Genomic DNA, 24,214 nt, shown 5'->3' on the forward strand with positions numbered 1-24,214 from the left:
TGCAAATAAGATCGTTTTGCAAGCTTCAAATATTTATTTTAATTTAACAAACATTTTCAGAAACTCTTTTAGAATTATGCTGGGGAAACACGGTAGAAACCTGAGGCTATGTATATGGTTTGTTATCAACCCGATCTCAAACAAAAAATAACTAATTGGAATCAGAAACATAAAATCACCAAGGTTGGTGTGTACTTTTTTAGTCTACTAAACAGTTAAAGACCAGAATCCACTCCAGGCTGTGATGCAAACTAAAATGTGATTGTATGGTTATGTTGAGGCTAGGGTTCGGGGAAAGATTGTATAAATATTGAAAGTGAACTCTCACTAGATGCACAAATGGAAACTTAAACTTCAAATCAGATGAGGAAGCACAATGCTTTTTAAAACAATATCCAACCTCCTGGAAGTGTGCTGACATTAATGAATAATGTATCAACACATATAATAGAAAAGAAGATATAATAGAAAACGCATTTCTGTTTTCAGAAAGAAAGTGCATTGGTTCAGGATTTGCTCTTTGTGGAATAAAACAAAAAACACCCTGTCTTGTTTAAGCATCTTTCTTGTATGGAGTGCATATTTTCCAGCTTGGTTGCTTTTGGTCTTGTGTCCATTACTGCAAAGCTTTACCCTCAAGAGGTTATATTTTTCTCCACATAAAATAGATCTAGTGTAGAGCTAGACTCATAACATGTTCTTTCTCCGGCAGGTTATAGTGTATTATCTCTTTTGCGCTCCCCTTTGCTCCCCGACTTATTCCTTCATATTCACCTGCTGTGCAGGATATTGTTCGTCTGTTTGCTGAGGCTGCACACTCTCTGGCTGCCAGCAGAACTCTATTATTGTCTCTATCTTAGTTTCCCCCTTCAGCCGCACACAGGATATCTTTGTTGTGATTATATTACCTCCTCTGTCTCCTTGTCACCGTTGTCACTGGAGGTCTTTTTTTTTTTTTTACTTTGAACAAAAGTTGACTTTCAATGTCTGTCACTGAATCTCAAAGAAATGATGAGGAAGTCAGCACCTGCCAGTTAATTGTATTCGAAACTCACTTCCCTTTATTTGATTTATTCACTCCTTTTTTTAGCCTGATTTCATTCTTATGCCTTTTGGATTAAAAAAAGCTTAAAATTATATTTATCGTTGTCACTTTGAAACCCCAGAGAAATGGGCTGACTGCCTGTTCTGCATCTGAGGATTCATTTAAGGAACGCTGCCAGGCTTCGATTCTGTTCTGCATCTTATTCACATTCCTTTTTAAAAATCTTCTGACCTATTTTATTTTATCTCTCAGGATATTCTACGTCTCTCATGACTCGCAGGATCTGAAGATTTTCAGCTACATCGCCAGAGACGGACAGAGTAATGTTTTCCGCTGCAACGTTTTCAAGTCAAAGAAGAAGGTAAGAAAAGCAGCGGGTATGTTTTAAAAGTTTCAAACTTTTAAGTTATAAAATACCTCTGAAAATGTGTGGACAGGAGACCAGCTCCACTGCAGTTGGGGGGCTTCCATGTGTGAAAGTAGAGCTTTGAACTGCCTTCTATACCCTATACAAACTCTTAAATATTTAAGAATTTTTAACCAATTTCCAACTTATTTTGAAAAATGGCACGCATCCAGTTTATCTAGACAAACTCAGCGATTTCCACGCTGCTCTTGTAAATCTTGTAAATCTTGTAAATCACACTGATGTTGGTTATTTTGTTGACATAACAAAAAATATACTTCATTTTATTATAAAATAAAATTGATAAATCTCATTGTTATTGGCTTTATTATGGATTTTTGACAGTGTGAACACGTGAAATACATTTGATTTTTGCCACATTAAAATGTTATGAGACAAAGTGATGGATTTTAGTGTTTGGGTTTCTGCATGAGTTGCAATAAATAAGTCACCAAACCTCTGTATTTTACTGGCTATTAGTCATGTATTCTTTAAAGCAATTCCTTCTCCTCTTTTAAATCATCTGTCTGAGTCACACACTGACAACCTCCAATAAAAACACACACGGCTGGTGGGCAGCAATAATTCCGCCCGGCGACACAGGCTTGTCATCGTTGAGGTCTGAGGGATCGCTCGGAAACCCATTTGGGGGGAAGTGTTGCCGCAGAGCTGAGCCGGGCAGAGTGTGTCAAAACAGTCCAGCAATGTGACAAAGTTAGTGCTACCAGTTTCCCAGGGTGAAGCACACACTGCCTCATTATCTGTTACAGAGAGACGGTCATATCAGCACACACACACACACACACACACACACACACACACACACACACACACACACACACACACACACACACACACACATACACACACACATACACATACACATACACATACACATACACATACACATACACATACACACACACACACACATCCTGTTCCGAAGACAAACTGGAAAGTGACACATACCAAAAATTCTCTGCGGCAACCACGACCATTAGAGGCCATTAAGCTGAAATCCTGTGTGTGTGTACAGTATGTGAGCTCATAGATGGAAGGATCCTGCGGGGGATTTCTGGGCAAGATTTATTTTCTTTTTAAAGAGATCACCCTCATATTTGACAGTTCAAATCTCATTAAATGTTGTCTACATCTGGATAACCTTCTAATATCAGTTATTAGTATGGAAACCTTATTTCAAATTAAAATATATTTGTATTAGACCCAGCTAGAAAAACACCTGCTTTAGTCACTAACAGTGAATAGAAGGTCTATAAGAGATTATTTCTTTGTGGATTTCTATTGCATGGGTGATTAACTGCTGACAGAGCACCGAGCACTTTGGAAACAGTATAACGGGTACAGCAAAATAACTATAAAAGTAATTATATTGAGTGTTTTCATCTTTCTTTCAATTATGGCTATATGAAAAGAGATAAAAACAATTAAACCATCAAATATATTATTTACTTTTAACATAGTTTGTGCACCTAATAGGAATAATGAAATGCTTTAAAGGTCCCCACAGTGTTGCATGACAGGGAATGAAACTCAGAGTTTGGTCCATTATTGAACCAAACAATGCAATTGGGCCCCAAATATTTTGGGAAGCCAATTTCTTTCAGCATGTATACTCTGCAGTGGTTAGATTGTATGGCTAACTGCACATTTTGTGAAGAATAATACCTAGAGCATCAGATTGCCTGTTATCAGAAGTATATCATTGTGTACTTGACACTGAAACAGGAAGCTGTTCCCATTCAATCTGCACATATTTGTTATGCTTAGCCTCCGGCTTGCTTTCACAAATGACTTGTTATTTATTTTCTATTCTTATTCCAACTGATGCTCAGAGGTATATTTGTCTCTTTCTGCCCTTTCAATCACCAATCTGTTTGAAAAATACCGTGGTTTGTTCTCCAGCTACAATACAAACCCCTTTTACACTATATTTGAAAGAGGACTTTCTTCCACTGAAACACATGAAAGCCATCTGACTGTACTCAATAAAGCTTTTGTAGCTAGTGTGATTTCAAGAGAAGAAAAAGGCTTCACAAAGACAGCGTAGAAAGACATAGCAGATTAAACAAGACAAAAAGAGAATAACACACCATAATGAAAAAAAAGAACGGGCTTATACAAATCAAGTGTGCCATTAAAAACGTCATCTGAAGCAGTTTTGTTTTGTGTGTTTGACGTGTGGAAGGTTGCAAGGAGAAGATTTAGCAGACTTTATTTCCCTCTTAACTACCAGCAGTGAAAGTATGGCTGCGGTTTAGATCAGTCACATAAAAAGGCTTTAGTAGCCTATCAGTTTTAACACAGGAACAGGCTGTGTGTGTTTCTCTCTCTCCCATTCTGACTCATACTCTCTCCCCCCCACTTCTTCCTCTGATTGATGGTTTAAAGGGGGCTAATGAATGACCCGTCCTCTATTATGTAGAATTGAAGTGAGAGTGATAGAGCAGAGCTTGGAGAGTGTTCATGGAATACAGAATGCTGCTGCGGCTGAGAGGTCAACGTGTGTATTTATGTGTGTGTGTTTGTATATAACCCTCTGAAAAATATGTATTTTTTGAAAGGGTTAATTAGAAGAGACAGTTTTAGTTGGGAAAAACTGTCAGAGCGTAGGGTCAAGGAAGGGTCTCGGTCCAGGAGGTTGCACAAACACACTTTAGTTTTCCCCTCAAGTATAACACTCAAACCTTTTTCTCCTTACTTATATAAGGGTGTTGCAGTAAATACGTTGAAGAAAAACATTAAGGCATTTACTTAATTGAAAGACATTTTACAGCGGTAAAAATGTACAGTTACCATAGAGACAGTTTCTTGGCTACCACTTACCTGTTGTGTCAAAAAAATGGAAAAACAACCAATAGTCAAAAGATGCTTATTTTGCATATGCATTGGGTTCTTCTCTTCCCGGGATGAAGTCATTTTTCTTTAAATCTATTCCACTTACATTATTAAACTTGTAATTAAGTGTGTTTTGTGAAAAAATACTTTATTTTAAGGAAAACTTAAGGAGATCTCCTAGGGGTGTTTGTGCAAGGAGGAAACCTTAACTAAGACAATAAAGAAAATCATAACTTCATGTGTTTGTGCATGGTCATTTTCAGATATGGGTTGGGGTTCTGTTGTCTGACTACCTTTTTGATTTGCATCACCATTACATTGACACTTGTCTGGGTTTTCGGGAAACAACTCAACAACTTTTGGATGGTTTGCCATTAAACTTAGTATGCCAAATATGTCCCCCATAGCACGTGTCCTAATGACTTTGGTGATCGCCTCACTTTCCCTCTGATGCCATTGCAATGTATGTAACATTCTAATCAGTTGTACTAAACTCAGATGGTGTTGACATTGTTGTTATCAGCATGCAATGCTATAGCATTTAGCTCAAAGCACCAGTGTCTTTGACAAACAAACATGTTTTTTTTTTAATAATCTATTCTACGTCTGCTTCTTTTACTGAGGCCAAATACCACAACATGGAATCTACACCATAGGATGTGTTGGTACCATTACCCCATCTGTCCAATCTCGCATACCATCACCAATGAGGCAGTAAAGCCTCATTGGTGATCACACTGTCCCGAAATTGACACCAAATGGACACACGATAAAGGAAATGTTCAAATTCGGCTCTGATCGTAACATCGAGCCATTCGTGAGTGCATCTTAAGCCATCGTATGACCGCTGGTGGAGTTTCTCAGGCTCCGGCAGCAACTTCGTGAGCGGTGGCAAAATCTTTGACATGCCAAAAAATTGCCGAAAGACCTTGCGAAGGTTCATTTTCGTGTTGAATTTGTGTGTCCATCTTGCCCTTCGTAAGGCCATCGTGAGGGCATCTTGTCAAATCGTGTCATCTTCGTCTTTACTTCGTGTGATCATCGGTGCCATCGGGCATTTTTCGCCTCACGAAGACAATACGAAGGAAACAAGAAGCTGCCCGATTGTCTTAGGCAGGCAACACGACTATGTGAAGCCCTCGCAATGCCGTCGTGTAGCCATCGTATTATAGTACAATTTGTGTTCTGTGAAACTGAAAAGGATATTACATTGTTTTTGTTACTTTCGTTGCAGTTGTATGTCTTAAATGTAATTTAGGTTAACTTCCTGTTTTATTTAGATGCTTTTATTTTGAAGGCGAGTTTACGCTGTTGACAGGAAGTTGTTGTTGCTATGGAAACAACATGACAGAGTGTGGCCTTCTGTAGGCATCGTACTTGCTTCGGCTGTTGCTTGGCTGTTGACCAAGTTCGGGGCCATCTTCGTGCGAAATTCACAATTCCATATTCGTGTGTCCATCTGGTGTCAATTTCGGGACAGTGTGACGCGGGCTTAACACATTACCAATCCAAGCCTAAAGAGAGACATGCATGAAGATAACAAAGACGCTGCATTAAACCTGCTTACGGTCTTTTAAACCTACTAATGTAATACAGCCCGACACATCCCATCATTGCTGCTAAATGGAAATCTTGAAGCTGGCAGCTGAGCATTTTTATGTTGTTATTGGTATACTTATGCTCATAGGCCACATGATTCTTTTAATGCAACTGCACTTAACACCTACAGGATTGCGGATGACAAAAACAACTAATAATGGACCTATGTGAGTTGGAAAACATTTTTCTTGATGATTGTTTATATATTTATCCGGTTTTGATGAGAAAACATCTCGTTCTCAGCTAGGTGATGAAAAGAACGGGGAGTTATGGTTGTTGTGTCAAGTGTTAATTCACTTCTCTCTAACCTTGTGGGGTCATTCAGTGTCAGCTAATGGCTTATACTTATATAGACTTCGATTATGATTGGAAAGCCAAAATATTCCTGATATGCATATAAAAGAATTAAAGAAAAAACCTACTTGTTCATAGGTAGTTGCATTGGATAGGATTGAGTAAGATTCAGCATAAATTAAACTGGTTTCAGGTAGTATATTGTTGTCTAAAAGGATGTTATAAGAGAAGGAAGTGTGGTGTATTTATATCTCAACATGGGCATGGGTGTTTAAATATAGTTGGACCGGATAAAGCTCCTACATTTCACTGAGGATCAATTGTATCATCATTGACATTGAGGAGCACTAATAGAAAATGACACATGGCTTTTTCCAGACACATCAATGGTAAGGTCATGAGTAATTCACAACACTGCTTGGTTAAGATAATTGGATTTAATAGCCTTTGAGCACTCTTTTATTAAATATCCATATCTCACTGAAATGATCCTTTTGTCTAGAACTGTATGTCTCACCCTCTCTTACTCAATTGAGTTTATTTTTTGCCTCTTTGTAAAGGCTGCAGTGCTTTTACAGCAGAGGCAGAAATAACCCACAGTCGAACAAGTTATTGTTTCCATAGTGTAGGTGGTGTGTGTGTGGATTGCTTCTTTTCAGCTACATATAGGAGGTGTGATGTATTAATCATCAGATGCCAGAGCTGAGATGTAAACACAGACTGAAGTCAATATGGTGTAACATTTTATTGGTCAATGTGTACTTTTATGAAACAAGATACAGTTTAGTTTCTACAGCAAGTACACAATTGGCTCTGCCTCACACACACTCCCTTTCTACAGTGTTTATGTCTCTTGCTGTGACTCAATTTACAACTCCTACTGTGAACTGTGGTATCATGAAACAAACGTATTGCAGTTTTGATTTCTGTTATTTTAGACAATCTCATCTGGGGTGGGGAGGCAGCTGCAGTCTGACATTCAGAGCTACTGCAGGACAAACATGTGTAAACTGCGTCCTGATCCAGCCTCTAAACTGGGACACAATTTGCCCTGACGCCTGTTTAGTCGTCTGTGTAGCTACACCTGAACGCTTTCTATAACAAAAACAGTTGACAAACACCATCATTTGCTATACCTGCTTTTCTCGTGGAAAGATCAACATTCATAAAAAGTACATTGATGTGGATGTGAAAGAAACAAAAACACCCAGAGTGAACTCATACATCTGTTAAAATCAGTGGCGAGCCGTGAGCTTTATACCTAGGCCCTCTGACCCCCACCCCTTCCCTCGAAAAAAAGAAAAAAAAAGAGTTATTACGTCACAGCGTATACTTCAGCGGAATATCAAAACAACGGCCCAGGGTGCAAAACGCATCAATGACAGCGACCCTCTACCACACAGAACAACACCTGTGAACCCAATTTGTGTTCTTTGACATTGACAATGATATTGCATTGTGTTTGTTACTTTCGTTGCAGTTGTATGTCTTAAGTGTAATTTGGCATGCTTTTATTTTGAAGGCGAGTTCACGCTGTTGACAGGAAGTTGTTGTTGCTATGGAAACAAGAAAAGTTTCACAGCGGGCGGAACTTGTCATCTAGTCCGCGATAATAAAACCCACCCATTTAGAGGGAAGATATGATTGGTCAATTGCACTGTCATTTGACATTACTCTCTCGTTCAGTTACTATAGCGGGCCCTCTGTGAATCGCAGAGAGGGCCAGACGAGCTTCTTTCATGTAACCCACATTCAAACAGAGACTGAACAGGCAGATTCGAAGGATTTATTTATTTGGAAATGTTATTTTATTAAATCAAGTTTTTTTTCGGTAAAACTAATGAAAAATATAACAAAAATAATATTAAAAAAATATATATTTTAAAAAAATATTTTTTTTTTTAATGTTTTTAAATATTATTTTTTGGAATATCTTAGGCCCTCACAGAGGGCCTAGAGGGCCCTGACGGCTCGCCACTGGTTAAAATAATTACAATATCCACACAAAGAAAAGCTCAAACAGGCATGACTGCAAATCTAATTAAATCTAAAATAAACGTTTATTTGGTAATGATTCAACAGATTCTGTGTAGTTATGTTCTTAGTGTACAGACCAAACTGCAGAGTGGAGTCTCTGCTAACAGTGACAACCACATATTACCCATTGACAGCTGTCATATATGGGCCCAATGTTTGTTCAGTACACTGCTGCTCTGCTGAATGCTGTATGAATTCAATGTTTCATGAACCCATATGTTTTTACAAAATATGCCGATTTTCCATACAGTATAGCGAAGGAATAGTTTTAACAACCCCAACTAAAAAGTTAAGAATCCCTAATCAAAAAAAGTTGAGAAAACAAGAATCTGACCAACTATTTATACCCAAATGTGATACTACAGACACATTTCAGTATACAACATTTGGGTTCGATACCTAGCTTTAGCATGGCGTTTTAGTGTGCGAATGTTGGCGTGGTTTAACAACGCTTTGTGCACAGCCTGGAAAGTGAGCTAATGGCCCTGAAGAGTCGCTGAGGCGTCATGACTTAATATGATCACACTCCACTTACTTAATGCTCTCACACTCATTCACTACTCGCAGTTGCTCTCGAACCTCCTCATTGATTAGTACTTAATATGACCTATTAATATCCACATAGAGTGCTCCAGCAGAAAAAGGGACACATTTTTTGTAGCTTTTGCAGCAAACCTAAGACGAAAAGAGTCCATGTAAATGGCAATGCAGACTATCTGTACTGCCATAGCCACTTGGTGCTCCTGTGCAATTAGCATGATTCTAAATGAGCTTATATGCTCACCTTTTGACACAACATTGCTATGCAAATTAGCTTTATTACAACATTCTTATTCACAAATATCAGCACTTATAGCCAAATATAGTATAGTATAATTCAAAAAGTTGGTGGTAAATGAAGGCCATTATAAGGTGTTGCACCCAGACTTTCCAGTGATCATGGCAGCATTGATTGAAGCCAGGTGAAGGCATCGTTATGCTTCGCTAAAAACTCATTTATTTTAGGATACAGTGACAGGAAGCAATGGCAGTTGTGACTTGTAAAATAAATGAATAAAGAAAAATGTTATTTCTGAAAATACATGGAGAAAATGAAAGAAAAAGATTGAAAAGCGAGATCTTTATATGAATTTCAAAATTGCTCCTCCCTTCCCCCTCTGCAAAAGAAAGCCAAATGATCCTAGAATGTTTGTTCTAGAACAGTGGTTCTCAAACTTTTTTCAATCATGTACCCCCTTTGAAAAAAAGATTCAGTCAAGTACCCCCTGATCAGCGCAAAAACAATTTGTTAGGGAAAAAATGCCTAAAGAGGTACAGTACAGCCTTGCACCATCAGTGTCTGATTTATTAAAACAACAACATTGTAACTGAGAAACACTTAAATGCTACATTTCAAATGTTACAATCCATCACTAAATTCATGGCAAACCAATTTTAACATCATGCAATAACACTAAGACGACATTAGTTGCATTGAACTGATCTTTTTAATAAGTTGTACTTACAATGTAGTGAGAAACATGGGCTTGTGCTTCACTGAGGATCTTTGTCATTCTGACAGGGAGGCAAACTGCAGTTATTACACTTCGCGTTTTGAAATATGTGTAACTCTGTTAATATAAAACCCACACTGCTCAAACTTCGTTACTTTTCCTAAAATTGGTATATTTATTTATTTAGGGGCGTGGGGAATGAAGAGAAAAAAATATATGAGCATTTTATGAGCATGGGATTTTGACCCCTCATATAAACATATGCATGCTGCGCGATACTTTGCGGCCACACGCCGTTGTCAAGCAACGCTTATTGTTTAGGTCCTTTGAAAAGCAGGCAGTCATATAATTAACTAGAACTAGCTAGATCTGATAGATTTGGACATAAACGCGAGTGAATACTTTTCCCATTTTATTATCCAGAATTACTGTAAACTTTTGGATAAAGTAGTTAATCTACTATTAGTAGTTTGTTTAAATGCATTAATTATGTTTTTTTTTTTCATTAACATAAAATAAATCTCACGTACCCCCTGCAGTACTCCAACGTACCCCTAGGGGTCCGCGTACCCCCATTTGAGAACCACTGTTCTAGAATGTCATTAATGCTGTGAAAAGGAACTCCAAATGGGAAAAAGTTCATGCACAATTCATGGTGCAATCCATTCTTTGTAAAATGCCCCTCAGTGTTTTGCCTTCTGGCTATTCCGCTAATTATTTTTTAATACAAACTAACTGTTTTATGAACATCATGGTCATCTGCGCCCGATAATCAGTGTAAGATAAGATATACTTTATTGATCCCAAGTATGTTACAGCATCATAAAAAAAAACAAGGCATTGCACATAATTATAAATTAAAAAGAGTAGAACATAGAAATAAAACGGAACTAAAGAGTAGAAAATATAGTTAGCTGAGGACCAATAAGTACAGGTGAAGGCAAATTACTTATTCTTTCTATACGACTAATACCTTGTTTGCACTAATGCCCCTTTCACACCAACGCGGTTCCCGTTCTAGCTCCGTGCTAGTGCTCTTCTGTTTCGGAACCGGTTTTTCTTTTCAGCCCCCGTTTTGTTCACACCGCCCAGAGCCCGACTGGTGCTGCCGCTGCTGCGTCATGACGTCCCTGTTTACGTAGCTGATTTTCTCCCCAACGGCCTTCACTACAACAACAACAGGGGACTGCGTTGGGTCGATGATCGTGTTACTTTTAATCATACGAAGCCAGATTAAATTAAATAACGACTTCTCCAACCTTATACTCTTCTCCAGAGTGCCGTGGTTCATTGTTTATTAATGTTTTTCAGGGGCATTTACCGACCGCTGCAGTGCTGCTCTTCCACCGGAGTTTATTCTCCCGTTAACTCACACGGCAAAGTATTCACTGTCTGACTGTCACACAAACAGCTGATACATATCCCCAATTCCCCATAAGTGAATGTGTTTCAGTATGAATGGATGCTGTTTGGCATCACAACGCAGTTATGAAAGTTTATCTGGTATAAAATGGGTGATGTTAGCATAGCAACCGAAGCTAAACTGACTATCTTGACTACTCGCAAAACTACCGTTTTCTACAGGCACATTTTAGCGGCGTATTTTTCATTATGATTCTACTTGTGATAGTCAGACAGGAAAACCTGTGCAGCCCATGTATTGATCCCATCCGATAGCTGCTATAATACAAAACAAAACGTCTGCCTGCTCTCCACAATGATCAATAACAGCGAACGGATGGTCAAAGTAAGGTACAAATAAACAGAATCACACGAAGCCTGGTTTGTGTTGCCTGACTTTATAAAGTGTGTTTTTTTTTTACAAGTGTGTGGTTGCGTTCTAGTCACTTTGCTCAGCACTTACAACTTTTATTTGCCGTACTCGCCATAAACTGTTAGCTCAGGTTAATCTCGCCCCTCTCCGACGTAAGCGTGGCGTATGCGGTTCTTGCTTCTAGACCGAGAATTTGTTGGTGCTTGGTAAGCACCGGTATGCAGTGCTTAGAGCCAGCTCCACTGCGGTGTGAACAGGAAAAACCGGTGCTTATCAGGCTCTAGCTCCGAACCGGCTATGGAACCGCGTTGGTGTGAAAAGGGCATAAGTCATGAGTGTGTACGTTTTTGAGGGATGTGGTCAATATCTTTGCACAGGAAAATAGAATGAATGAGCTCATCCACAAGATTTAAGCAAGGCTTTAATCAGAAGTAACTCCCCTGCCATCCTCATTGTTTACCCTGCTCTTTCCTAGATTGCATTATATTCCCTTTGTCCCTTATCTTTGCTTGTGCCAAGACTTTGAAGAGGACAGTGAAAGCACCGCTGAACATCTGAGGGTAATCTGGGGTAAATAATGCATCACTCTTTTGAATCGGCCCTATAGCCCCTAAGAGACTGCTGCAGGGATCCAGGTCATTGGCAGAGATGATGTATAGAGAAGATAGAGATAAACTGCCTAAGATAAAGACAGGGTAATTGTACTTAGTTAAATTGACATAGAGAAAAAGCGATAGGGAGTTTGATAGAGACAGAGAAAGGGAGCTAGACAGAGATGGTGACAGATGTCCAACTTAAGAACTAGTTCATATCTTTACAGTCGGATATACAGGCTTTTGCTTTTGAGTGACAAATCTCTTAGCATTTATGTCAGCTGCCAAAATTGGAGATCCATTGGAGAATTGGCTCAGGGCATAACATGTCCAGATACAGGACAACTGTACTCATAAAAAGTGAGTGAAATGAAGAAGAATTATTGTGTTTGAAAGGACTGTCCTTTCAACACAACGTACACATTACATTGAAGAATCCGACAAGGCACTTTTATAAAGGAATAGAGGTTGCCTATGAGGGCCATTACACAGCAGGGGCTAATTTGATAAATATGCATATCGATATTTATCAATTGTGTTAGCAGAACATGTTAAGTTAAGGATTATCATAAAACAATGACATGGTGGCTCTGTAGTCCAGAGTCTTACTTTATTCCCCTTTTCAAACTTGACAATAGCAGCAAAGAACAGTGTAACTGCTTCTGTTTAAAAGCTCTAGACACATAATAGTCACTGGCAACGAATTTGCATTCTTCTGTCGTTTATTCATCACGCTCCAAGTTTTTGAAGGCCTTACAGTAAGCCTCACACCAAACGACTAAACAGGGCCTTTCTCAGTATATGTAATTACAATCCATATTGCTGTTTCAAAACATAACTTTTGTTTTTAATCCAGTCACCTCAATGGTTAAGACGTGGTAAAGTTTAGCCACTGAATTGTTGTTAAAAGATTATTTTGGTCAATGTAAGGGGGTAAGGTGTAAAGGATGTTGGCTTGGTTATATGTTACCAGTGTTGACTGTTGCTGCAAGATGGGATATAAACTAGGGCTGCTCGATTATGGCAAAAATCATAATCTCGATTATTTGGGTCAATAATTGATATCACGATTATTAAAAACGATTATCCATTTACTTTGAAAACATCCATTTATTGAAAAAGAAAATGTGAACAGTATGTTTTTAATAGTTGATTACCCTGAACTTTAAGTATAATTCAACTGAAAAACCAATAAAAAAAATAATAATAAATAAATAATCGTTTTATTTCGATGTTTTCATAATCGTTGCAAGCCAAAATGATCGACTCTAATCTTGTTTTCTCTCGCGTAAAGATCAGCAATAAAGAATAAACTCTATGGTATGGCAGTTTTCGACCCAAACTACCTAACGAAAATATGCATTTTTTGTTTACTACATCTCCCCCAGTCATGCATATCTCTTAAAGCTTTCCTCTGATTCATACCCCACATTCACCTTTTTCTCCGCAAAGCAAAAAGGTTCGTTTTTGAGCAAAGCAACGTATGTTTGATGTTCTTGTGTTACCAGTTACATTGCTGGCCTTTTGACTAAGATTCAATCAAACTGAGAAAGCAAGTCGGACAGAGTGATGAGGGAAAGAAAACCCTGCGTAGCTTTATGTTTGATGTGTTCGCCAATCAGCGAGTGTATGAGTCAGGGGAGCTTGATCCTCTGGTGTGTCCACTGTGTGCAATTACTCCAGCATTTGTCCTCATCACCTGTTTAACTGCCTCTGGAAAAGGAACACAAGTGTTTACTGTCACACAAAGTACCAGCATTGAGTCAACAGACATGGACAGGGTGTCCAAAGAGAAGGAGATATGGGGGGGGGGTGATGGATGGAGAATATGGAGAGGAACAGAACAGCAAGTGGGTCGAAGAGAAAAAGAACAAGGGATGAGAGAGTCATTTATATAAAGGTTTTATTGCAGGTAGCCATTTCTGATTGCCTCGGCATTATGATATCCAACACTATCTTTTTTATATATTTTGTTCTGTCAGCTAAAGCCTGATTTTATGTTTATTTTAACAACAATTTACAAGTGACACTGATTTATCTTTTTTTTTTTTTTAAATGCTGGTACAGCGACTGGTCTTATCTGTTTCAGGATATTAATGCTTTTTGCGATTAAATTAGAAAAAGAGAGAAGAAAGATGGATTAAAGTAAAGAGCCAACGATGGTTTAGTCTGAATTTGGTTTAGATTTAATTTAGATTTGATATCTGTCTGTATAAAGTATGTTTTTGGTGATACTCTCCCACGCTAATGCTCCATATTTAGTTTTCTGTCATTTAGATGTTTGTAAGGTCACAGTTTGTACAGTTTCAAAGTGTTTGAATGTGTGTAATTTACAACTGATGTGTTTTACTGTCTGTTCCAACACAGGTCAGTTGATACCTCTAAAATTGTGCTTGTTGCCATGCCTGCTACCAACGGTTATTTTAATAACCAATAAATTGTATTGAGTCAAACACCCTGACATGCATTTGGGTGTAATCGTCATCACATCAGGGAATTATTCCTGAATAATATCCCCTCTTAGATTGGTTCGTTGGGGATAGGAATAATCTTGTAAAATATAATTAGTTTGAAATTTGATTATAAAATATACTTGACATTTTTGAAGTGACCACGTGCTGTCAGCGACTTTACCGAGCTGACTAAACACATCAAGTGGAAAACCTTGACTGTTTGTACCTACTAGCTGTAACTCTAAGTAGGTTCGGTGTGGGCACATTCTTCAGATCAGGACATGCATTCTGTCGGTTGAGAGGGGCAGTTGCTGGCTAGTCTAGTCACTATGGAAACACCATAGGCACTAAATGAAGCTAAAGCAGCCTGTTTTTATTGAATCACACTACTGCCAAAACTCCCTACCGTACAGAAATGTAGTATCTGTAGCGTTTTTCTGACCCCAAAACCATAAATGTATGTGGACTAAAGCCAATGCTCAGCACTTGAGACTCTGCCATAACCAGTTTAAGTTTTTAATGTAATATCACACCCAAATGTACCTAATACATTTGATTTCTCTTCTAATACTGAGCCCAGGGTCACATAATGTCCTGATCCAATCCGCACTGAGACTTCAGACTGGGCCAAAGTTGAGCTGTGAAAAATAAGGATTGGATGTCCTTTTGGCAAAGTCTTCATTTTGTTCTGGCTTTTAGGTCAGACTACATCTGTTCTGCTCATTCAGCTGAGGACGAGCGGTGTTTTGGCGGCTAGGCCTCGGTGCTTTAAAATGAAATCTCTTCTGCCTCTACACCTCTCTACGACAAGCAACACAAGAGAGGACTGATAGCAGACAGAAGTAAGCACAGTTGTTTACACTTGACCTGCCTTTTCAGAGCATGGCGGAAAGAGATAAGCAGACACAGTCAGCTCTTTGCACCTGAGGACAAAGGAACATTCCCGATAAAAAAAGTAAATAATGTTCCACTGAGTTTGCCCACAGAATACGTGCTCTACCTGAGACTTATGTGTAGTTTACATTGTTGGACTCTGGGACTGGAATAGATCCTTTGAAAAGACATTTTCTGCATATTATTTGATATAAAATGCAATTATTTCTGGGGCAAATCTGCTTTCAGTCTGCATTCAACACTAGTGGAAAACATCTGGAAAATGATACACTTACCTTTCTGGTTTTCGTTAGATCTTGGTTGCACGATAACGATAGAAATGAAAGAAAAGAGTATCGCCTACACAACTCAAATTTAGCCGAAGGAATCCAATGAAAATAAGATTAAAATTAAGATCACCTTTATTAATCCCCAAGCTGAAATTATGTTCTTCATGTTGGTGTTTTTATTCAATTATACACAAACACGCACAAATAGGAACTTTAGACATGCTCTAATAGAGAGATGGCAGAGCGAATGGGCTGCCAGTGTTCCAGCACTCACTTAGGGGTTTGATGCCTTGCTCAAGGGTACTGTGGCAGTGACCACAAGGAGAACTGGCACCTCTCGAGCTACCAGCCCACACTCTGTATTTTAGGTTGGTGACCCAATGGTTCCTAAGCCAAGTCCCGTGAGCTACTGCTGCCCCTAAAATGACAAAAATGTAAATAAATTGTAAAAACAGTGCACAGAAATGGGTGTTTTTGAACTAAATGGCAACACAAGTGATTAAATTTGTGTCCTGACAATTATATTTATATTTAATTCTTTGTCTTTCTCTCCCACACAGAGTCAGGCCATGCGTATTGTTCGGACAGTCGGCCAGGCGTTCGAGGTTTGTCATAAACTGAGTCTGCATCACACACAGCCGAACGCAGACGGACAGGAGGACTGTCACAGCGAGAAGAACGGCAACGACTCCTCCATCACAGGTACACAAACACACACAAACACACAGCCTGTATCCCACCCTCACTGGGCTGCATTGTATTTAAATGTTAAGCACTGCCTCAAAGCCCTCCATCGCTTGTTGAAAACCATGAAATGTGTTTGCCTTTAACAGAAGATGAAGCACTTACGGCTTGTTCTTCTTACACCTTACCCCCTTACATTGACGGCTATTTCTAAAGCCAGACATTATGCATTTCGTTGTGCACAGCAACATTTCCTAACCCCTCTCTTATACAAAACAACTGGTGATGCATGCGTGCTTTGTGGACATGCTCAATTATTGGAAGATTCCACAGTCAGGGGGACATACAGTAGGTGGGTGGAAATGATGTAAAAATACACGATGTAGAGCGTTGATGGCAGTGATAAACACCTGGCTTATTATCTGACAGCTTATATTTGACATGTCATTGAACTTCTTTCTTAGAGTCACCACAATGATAACCACAGCAATTGTTTTGTTGAATGATGTTATTGTTACAGATACTGTAGAACTGTAAAAAACCTGTAGTAAACCTTTTAAGGAGTTAAAAAGGGACCTATTATGCTTTTGGGTTTTCCCTTTCCTGCAATGTGTTAAATAGGTTTGTGTGCATGTAAGTGGTCTGCAAATGCTAAAATCCCAAAGATCCCTCCAGAGGGAGTTTCTCTCCCACACACTCCCCCCCTACCTGAAACACCTCCATTGGACTCCTTGACATCACTATGTAACACCTGCACTTCTATTGGCTAGCATTCCAACACATTGTACGTGATAAGGGGCAAGACATCTCTAAGCAGTAGACCAATCAAATACAGACGGCCAGCTAACCAATCAGAGCAGACTGGGCTCTGGTTTCAGACAGAGGGTGAAAAGAGGTGCTGCAGCACAGGCAGTATGAGAAAAATAAGGACCGTTTTGAACATTAAAGCATGGAGATATGTGACAGTAGAGGCACGCTGAACATGAGCATAATAGGAGCCACTTTAGGTGATGGTCGTAGGTTTTGTGTTCAGGACAGAGAGGAGGTTGGAGTTCCAGAAGGAGTTGGGTTTTCATTTTTTGGCAACTGAGTTTCACATAATCTTCTTTTATTTTGAAAATCCAAAACCACTTTCTGTGTCTCCACTTGAAAGTGCCCTATCCTACCTGACTTATATAATATTATTCATCGTTAATAATTGTTAATAACTAGACCTGCTCATGCTAGAACCCCATCTTTTTGGGGCCCCACTTTGAGGCATACTACGAAATTGATTATAAAGTGAGAATGCAAAAGCTAAAGTGTGGACGGAACATTCCCCAGTGCACTTTTCACATATTTCTTCAGATTGTCTCGTAGACGCGCTCCACACACAGTTGTGCTTAATTCCGCCTGCCTTGTGCCCGAGTTGGCCAGCTGGAGAGGGCGGTGCTGGAGTGAATGCTACGGATGAGTCAACTCAAAGAAAGAAGGCCACACTGGTGGGCTTAGCTGCTATTATCCTCTGCCTCGTGCCTGAACAGGGTGGGCTTCACTGCATCCAGGGGACACGTGTCTCTGTGAGCACACACATGGGAGTTCAGCCGTTGGAAGATCCCACATTAAGAGCTGTTCCACACCCTCGTTCCAGTCTTTACTGCAGCCAGCGTCAGATACCCTCCCCAACCAGATCTAATAGCGCCATACTAGGATACCTCCAGAGAGGAGCTCTCTTTCACATGCTGATGAGCCTAAAGATCAGCCACTCACTATAACTGTATGTCCACACGTAATATAACTGGACCCCACTTTCATACAAACCCAGCCCTACACACACGCTGTCATGGTGTGTTAAGCCACACGAGAGCCGTCAGGCAAAGCCAATGAGCTTTTCTGGAGAACTAATTATCATGAGGAGGGATAGAAATGTAGGAGATAGAGGAATTAGAGAGATGGAAAATGGAAGAATGCATGAGAAAGAAGAGATGGATAATAAGGGAAAAAGGGACTTCAGATCATGGAAGATGAGACAGAGCAAGGAAAGATGAAATTAATTGGAGAGAAGAAGATGAGATGGATTGAGCAGAAATGGAAGCGAGCAGAAATGAGAGAGAAAGTGATGTTTTGTTCCTAAAGAAAGTTCCTCTGTATTCAGAGCAGTTGTACAGAATGCTGCAACGCCAATGAGCAATTCGATCTTTTTAACAAACTACTGTAATATATGTGTAAAAATGGCTTACATCACTGAAGCTGATACTCATAATAATGGCAAACTGTGGAATTGTTATACCAACATTACAGTCAAAATTAATATTGGACATAACGGTGCCATTGGGCGTGTGGTTCCATTCAGCCGCTCAGTGATCACTAAGTGCTGAACACTGAATGAAAGCCTACGGGAAAAATGAAGGAGAAGCAATATTCAGAATTTTAATTCAAAAACATTACTGAACAAAACATGTTTATATGGCCAGTCTATTAACATGCATATGGTTAGATTTTGTTTATACACGTTGCAAAGTCACCAAAAATGTATCACAGGTTTCATATTAGCATAAAAGTAACTATATAATATTGCAGATATCAGTTATTCTAACATTATAATCTTGACTTTTGTAGCATGTAAGTACACATGTTCTCTTCCTATGTTGGTTGTTTATCTCCACTCGACAAATGATATACCAATCAAAGGTGATGCACCAGAAACAAGAGATTTGACAATATACTGTATGTGACACATAACCTATTAATGAAAGCCTGACGTCAAAAACACTTTATAGCATTCACGATAGCGCCAGAGCCCAAAACATAAGAAAGCAAAGCTTGAAATTGTGAAACAAATTGTATTGTATGTAGGAGGCTGTGGCGCAGTGGATTAGAGCGTTGGTGTTCGGATCAAGGGGTCACAGGTTCAAACCCCACTGCAGTCAGCATGTCGTTGTGTCCCTGGGCAAGACACTTCACCCCAAATTGCTCCTGTGGGGATTGCCCACAGTATTGAGTATGTAAGTCGCTTTGGATAAAAGCGTCTAACATGTAATGTAATGTATTCATAAAAGCTTAAATTAAGTGTGATACTGCCATGTAGCAAAACAGATCACTCCACAAAGGAACTGGGTCATTATCTTTGGGCGTTTCCATTAAAAACAACTTTAACCTGAGAATACAAGTGAGAAGAAAAGGAAGACAACAGGGGGAAAACATGTCAGCAGCAGAGGGCGGGAGGAAGGGCAACGCTGCAAAGCCCTGATAGCCGGGTAGAAAGGATGAGGAAGAGGAGTGCTAATGGAGAAATAGCTAAGGGTAGCTCTGGCAGCAGGTTGTCAAGCATGACATTTAAGTGGAGGTGGGAGGACAGCCCTAATGGCAGGGTGCACAGGAGGAAGAAGGGGGAGTTTAAATGGAAGAAGAGATGGGTGAACACGAACGTGGACGTGGGATGGACAGTTGAAGTGAACAGTTGAAGGCTAGGAGCACTGAAGCGGCATTTAGGAGGAAAGACATAAAAGCAAAGAGTGAAGGTGGAGGAAACAAGCGGATACAGACAAAACTGTACTGTGAAAACTTGATCAGATCTGGACTGAGTCGACCTCCAATAAAGCTTAGTCAAATGTGCGGCTGAACAAAATAAACAGACATGTCGCAGTTTAAATACTTGACCTAATGTTCTATTCCTTTTATTATGAGATGCTACTGGGAGTTATAGTCTAGTTGAAGAGATGACTCCAAATACAGTCTATGGATTGTATATGAAAAAAACAATAACAATCCAACATGGAATAATGTTACATCAAAAACATTACTCCCAGTGTAGATGCTGCATACAGGAGTTGGGCAAACAAACCGTTGTTTAAAAAAAAAAAGTTGTTCAAGATTTAACTCCCGTACCTCCACAAATGGTTGCCTTTACGTTTTTGATGTTTATTGATACAATAATTTGCTAGCTTTAGAGGACTGACCAAACAGCTTTCATGTCATCATACCAGCAAGACTTGTGGCCGAAGGCATATGTTGCCAGGTTGTATGTATGTCTGAATTATTGTAAACTAGATATATCAGTGGAGGACATTCCACCTGGAGGATCAACTGATTATATTTACTTCAAAGGTCAAGGCCACCTTCACCTCAAATACATCCCATTCTATTGATACAAATATCTCAGGAATGCCTTGAGGGAGTTTTTGAAATCCCTGCAAAATAAACTTGGACTCAAATACTGTTTGAACTGACAGGAATCTGGTGGTTGAAGGTCAGTGTGGCCTTACAAAACACGTTTTTGGCCAAACCTCAAGAATCCTTGGGCCAATCATGAGGATTCACACATAACATGATGTAGTGAAGAAAGTAAAAGATTAACTCACTCAGCACTTGTTTGTTTTTGCTATCAGTGCGTGTCCCCTAGTGCTTTGATATTGTGTGTTACAGGGACTGTGTCTACTGTTCTGATGACTTAAAAAAATACGTTTTTAACCAGATTGTATGCATATAGACATGTGTTCTTTATACCACGACCGTTTTCCTAATATAATATAATTTAAATATTGCAAATTGCTTTATTTACAGTATTGCAATACATCCAGATGTATTTACTTGATACCCCATCATCCTGATTCATTTTGTATCTGATATATTTGCAGCCAATAGTTACTGAACTAAATTGGGTGCGCAGTATTACTTTTTTTTTACTATTAAATGCTCTTTGCAGTACTTCAATTTAATATATGATTTTGTCGTATGCATAAATAAACCCATAACAGTTAGCAAATTAAGTCAGTAATGATACCCACTTAGATGCTTTCTTTTTTGGTTACAGATGATTACTTTTTTAATAAAACTTGCTGTGCGAGAGGCAGCCTTGAGTGGTTGTTAGTTACTGCCATCTATTCTCTGTGGAAATATTTTGGCCACTGAAGCGAGCACTCTCCCAGTGGCTCTGAATGCAATCATACATTATTTCTAGTATAGCCAAGTTGCCAGGAAGCAAATGCAATTCTATCTAGTGGGCCGTCAATAACTGTGCTCAACCTAGAAAACGCATCATAACTAACCCCATGGCACCTACATCTCCCCTGTTGTACCATTTACTTTGAATTGAGTGTGGTTATGATATACAACCTCAGGCTTTGTAGGCAGGGGGACCAAGTGTTTCCAACTGTGACAGTCAGTATTACAGTTGTTTGTCTCGTGGATTGCTTGGCAAGGAATATCTAAATAGAAATAGTAAAATATTCAAACTGCTGAAGTAAAAAACACTTCTAAGATTCTGAGAGGGTTTTCAGCATCTATTTAGTGACATCAACATGGGACTGTTACAGCGTTAGAAATTATAATTTTCTATGTTTTTATTTAGTACTGTAGATGTCGGATAACTCAATTTGTAGACTGGAGTGTATTGAATAATGTATGGAGTTCAATGTATTGATGTGGTACAAATGGCATGTTTTACTGAACTGAAGGGGTGTTTCTATGGCCAGAGATAATTCAAAACTCTTATTACAACAAACACGTGTGGAGGGCAGAAGAAGAATAGTAAGAATGCTTAACTGCATTGATTTTGTCTCCTTTTAAAAAAAAATTCAGTCTTCTGTAGAAAACAAACACTCTTAAGAATTTAACACGGTTTTCAGGATCTATTTAGTCAAATTGTTTAAATTGTTTACATGCTTTAATGTTCAAAAAGGTCTTTATTTTGCTCATGCTGCCTGTGCTGCAGCACCTCTTTTCACCCTCTGTCTGAAACCAGAGCCCAGTCAGCTCTGATTGGTTAGCTTGTCCGGCTGTTTTGATTGACATGTGTCGTAAACCTCCCGCCCCTTTGTCTATCATGAACAATGTGTTGAAGCGCTAGCCGATAGAAGTGAGAGTGTTACACAGTGATGTCATTATGTTACCAAGGTAAATAAAGGAGATGTTTCAGGCAGGGGGGGAGTGTGTGGGAGAGAAACTCCCCCTGGAAGGAACTTTGGGATTTTAGCCTTCGCAGAAAATGTACATGAAAAAAACCTACATAACACTCTAGAGGAAAGGAAAATCATCAACAAGCATAATAGGGCCTCTTTAATGATATCTGCTTCAGGGAAAAAAGGACCTGTGTCCAATCCGGTCCAATTTATCCCATTAAAAATCTATAACGGTAATGAGTGCTGTTTAAAACTCATAAAACTCCCAGGTAACAAGAGTGTTGAACATGTTGTTGAATTAGCATTGTATTAAAGCTTTCAATTGCTCGAGGTGTACCTTATATATAAAGCCTACAATCTTATTGAATCACATTAGCATGCATACAGTATACTGCAATTTCTTGGATAACGTTTCTTACTGTATGTATTCATGTGTGTCTGCCCATGTGTGTGTGGCCATGCTCATGCCTACATGTGTGAATGCAGGTGTGCGTGCTTATCCACCTGTATGTGTGTGTACTTTCCTCGGCCCAGCTCGGGAGATAACGGCCGTGGAGGAGCCGGCAACCGTCGCCGAGGAGACAGATATCGATGCGGAAGAGCCGGCACAGGTGCCGTCAGCAGAGGAGTTAAACCCCAATAGAGGGGTGACCGATTTAGACGCCACAGCCAAGACGCCTGACGTTAACCCAGTGGAGACGAAGGTAAATCCTCCAGACTTGGAACAATATATTTGTGTATCTGTACACAGCTTTTTTCAAACCTCTTAGGGATTTCTCTCCATGTGTGGCAGCAACATGGCACTGCAGTGGCTATTCACAGTTACAAAACCAGAAAGCGTTACACTAAACTTGCTAGTTCAAGAACGTATTTCAGGTCAGTTTAAAAATGTTTTAAGATGTTTTTTAATTTGGCAATTATTTTTGTATTATGTTTGACTTCATATCAGTGTCAGCTTTACTGGTCCTTTATTTGAGGTTAAAGGGCCACATTTAGTCAAATTTCACATTTAATGGAATATTTAAACTTAGGAATGCATATTCTTGTAAAAGCAAGATGGCATACATTGAGAATGACTATAACTCAAGGTCTGCTAGCTGGTAAATCACAATGGTTACCACCAGTTTGGAGGCAAGATTGTGAGCGTTGGTTACTGTACGTTTTAAGGAGGCTGTCATTTCTAAATGCCAGAAGCATTCGTCACAATACAGCGTTTTTCTAATACGCAGATTATAAAACACTCAGTCAAAGGGCAACATTGATCGTCTTCCTTCATTACTACTTTATTTGATGTACTAATATCTGACTTTCTTGCATCTTCCAAACATGCTCCATATTGTTTTCAATCCTGATTTCAACATGTTAACTCCAGTTTGAAGCTCAGCTAAAAACACACATATTTACCTAGACAGGCTTTTGACTAATTTGTAAAAACAAGACATACTGTAGTTGTTTAAGGTGACTCACTGCTTTTAAAGAGCTATTTTAATGTTGTATGGCTGACTTTCCTGCAGCCCAGTTGGCAGTCAACTTCACCAAACAAGGGAGAAGAAAATAAGAAAAAAAGTTCATTGGTGGCCCAGAGCTTGAGGAAAGAAAGGTCCACAAAGAGAAAGTAAAATATAGTCTGTTCACGTTGAGGCTTGAAAACCTGGGAGGAAATTAAACATCCATCTTGTCGCTCCAGGTCAGGCTGACCCCTGAGTGTAACAAAGGATATCCAAAGTTTACACAAGCTTTCAGATATTCTAGTTTTATTTCTTTAAGGCTGTCTAATTCACAAGATATCCTGGAGTACTGAAACTATCTTTACCGTGATTTGAATAAACGTGCCTGTATTAACCACCAGTAAAATCAAGTTAACACCAAGCCTGTGTAAGTGTTAGAAATAGCCTCCACTACTGGTTTTCTATTTGGAAGCTGTCAGCAGTATGTTGA

At 39.2% G+C, this 24,214-nt stretch overlaps 1 protein-coding gene across 1 annotated transcript in view; it reads left to right on the forward strand.

Moving 5' to 3' along the window:
- The window catches only part of LOC117495483 (carboxyl-terminal PDZ ligand of neuronal nitric oxide synthase protein-like), a 185,879-nt gene that overhangs the window by 106,635 nt on the left and 55,030 nt on the right, over positions 1-24,214 (forward strand). The window contains exons 5-7 of the mRNA XM_034146763.1: positions 1,298-1,406; positions 16,274-16,415; positions 22,811-22,980. Coding sequence (XP_034002654.1) covers positions 1,298-1,406; positions 16,274-16,415; positions 22,811-22,980 — 421 coding nt within the window. The remainder of the gene's footprint in view (positions 1-1,297; positions 1,407-16,273; positions 16,416-22,810; positions 22,981-24,214) is intronic.

Source organism: Trematomus bernacchii, unplaced genomic scaffold (assembly GCF_902827165.1).
Source record: "Trematomus bernacchii unplaced genomic scaffold, fTreBer1.1, whole genome shotgun sequence".
Lineage (NCBI taxonomy): Eukaryota > Metazoa > Chordata > Actinopteri > Perciformes > Nototheniidae > Trematomus > Trematomus bernacchii.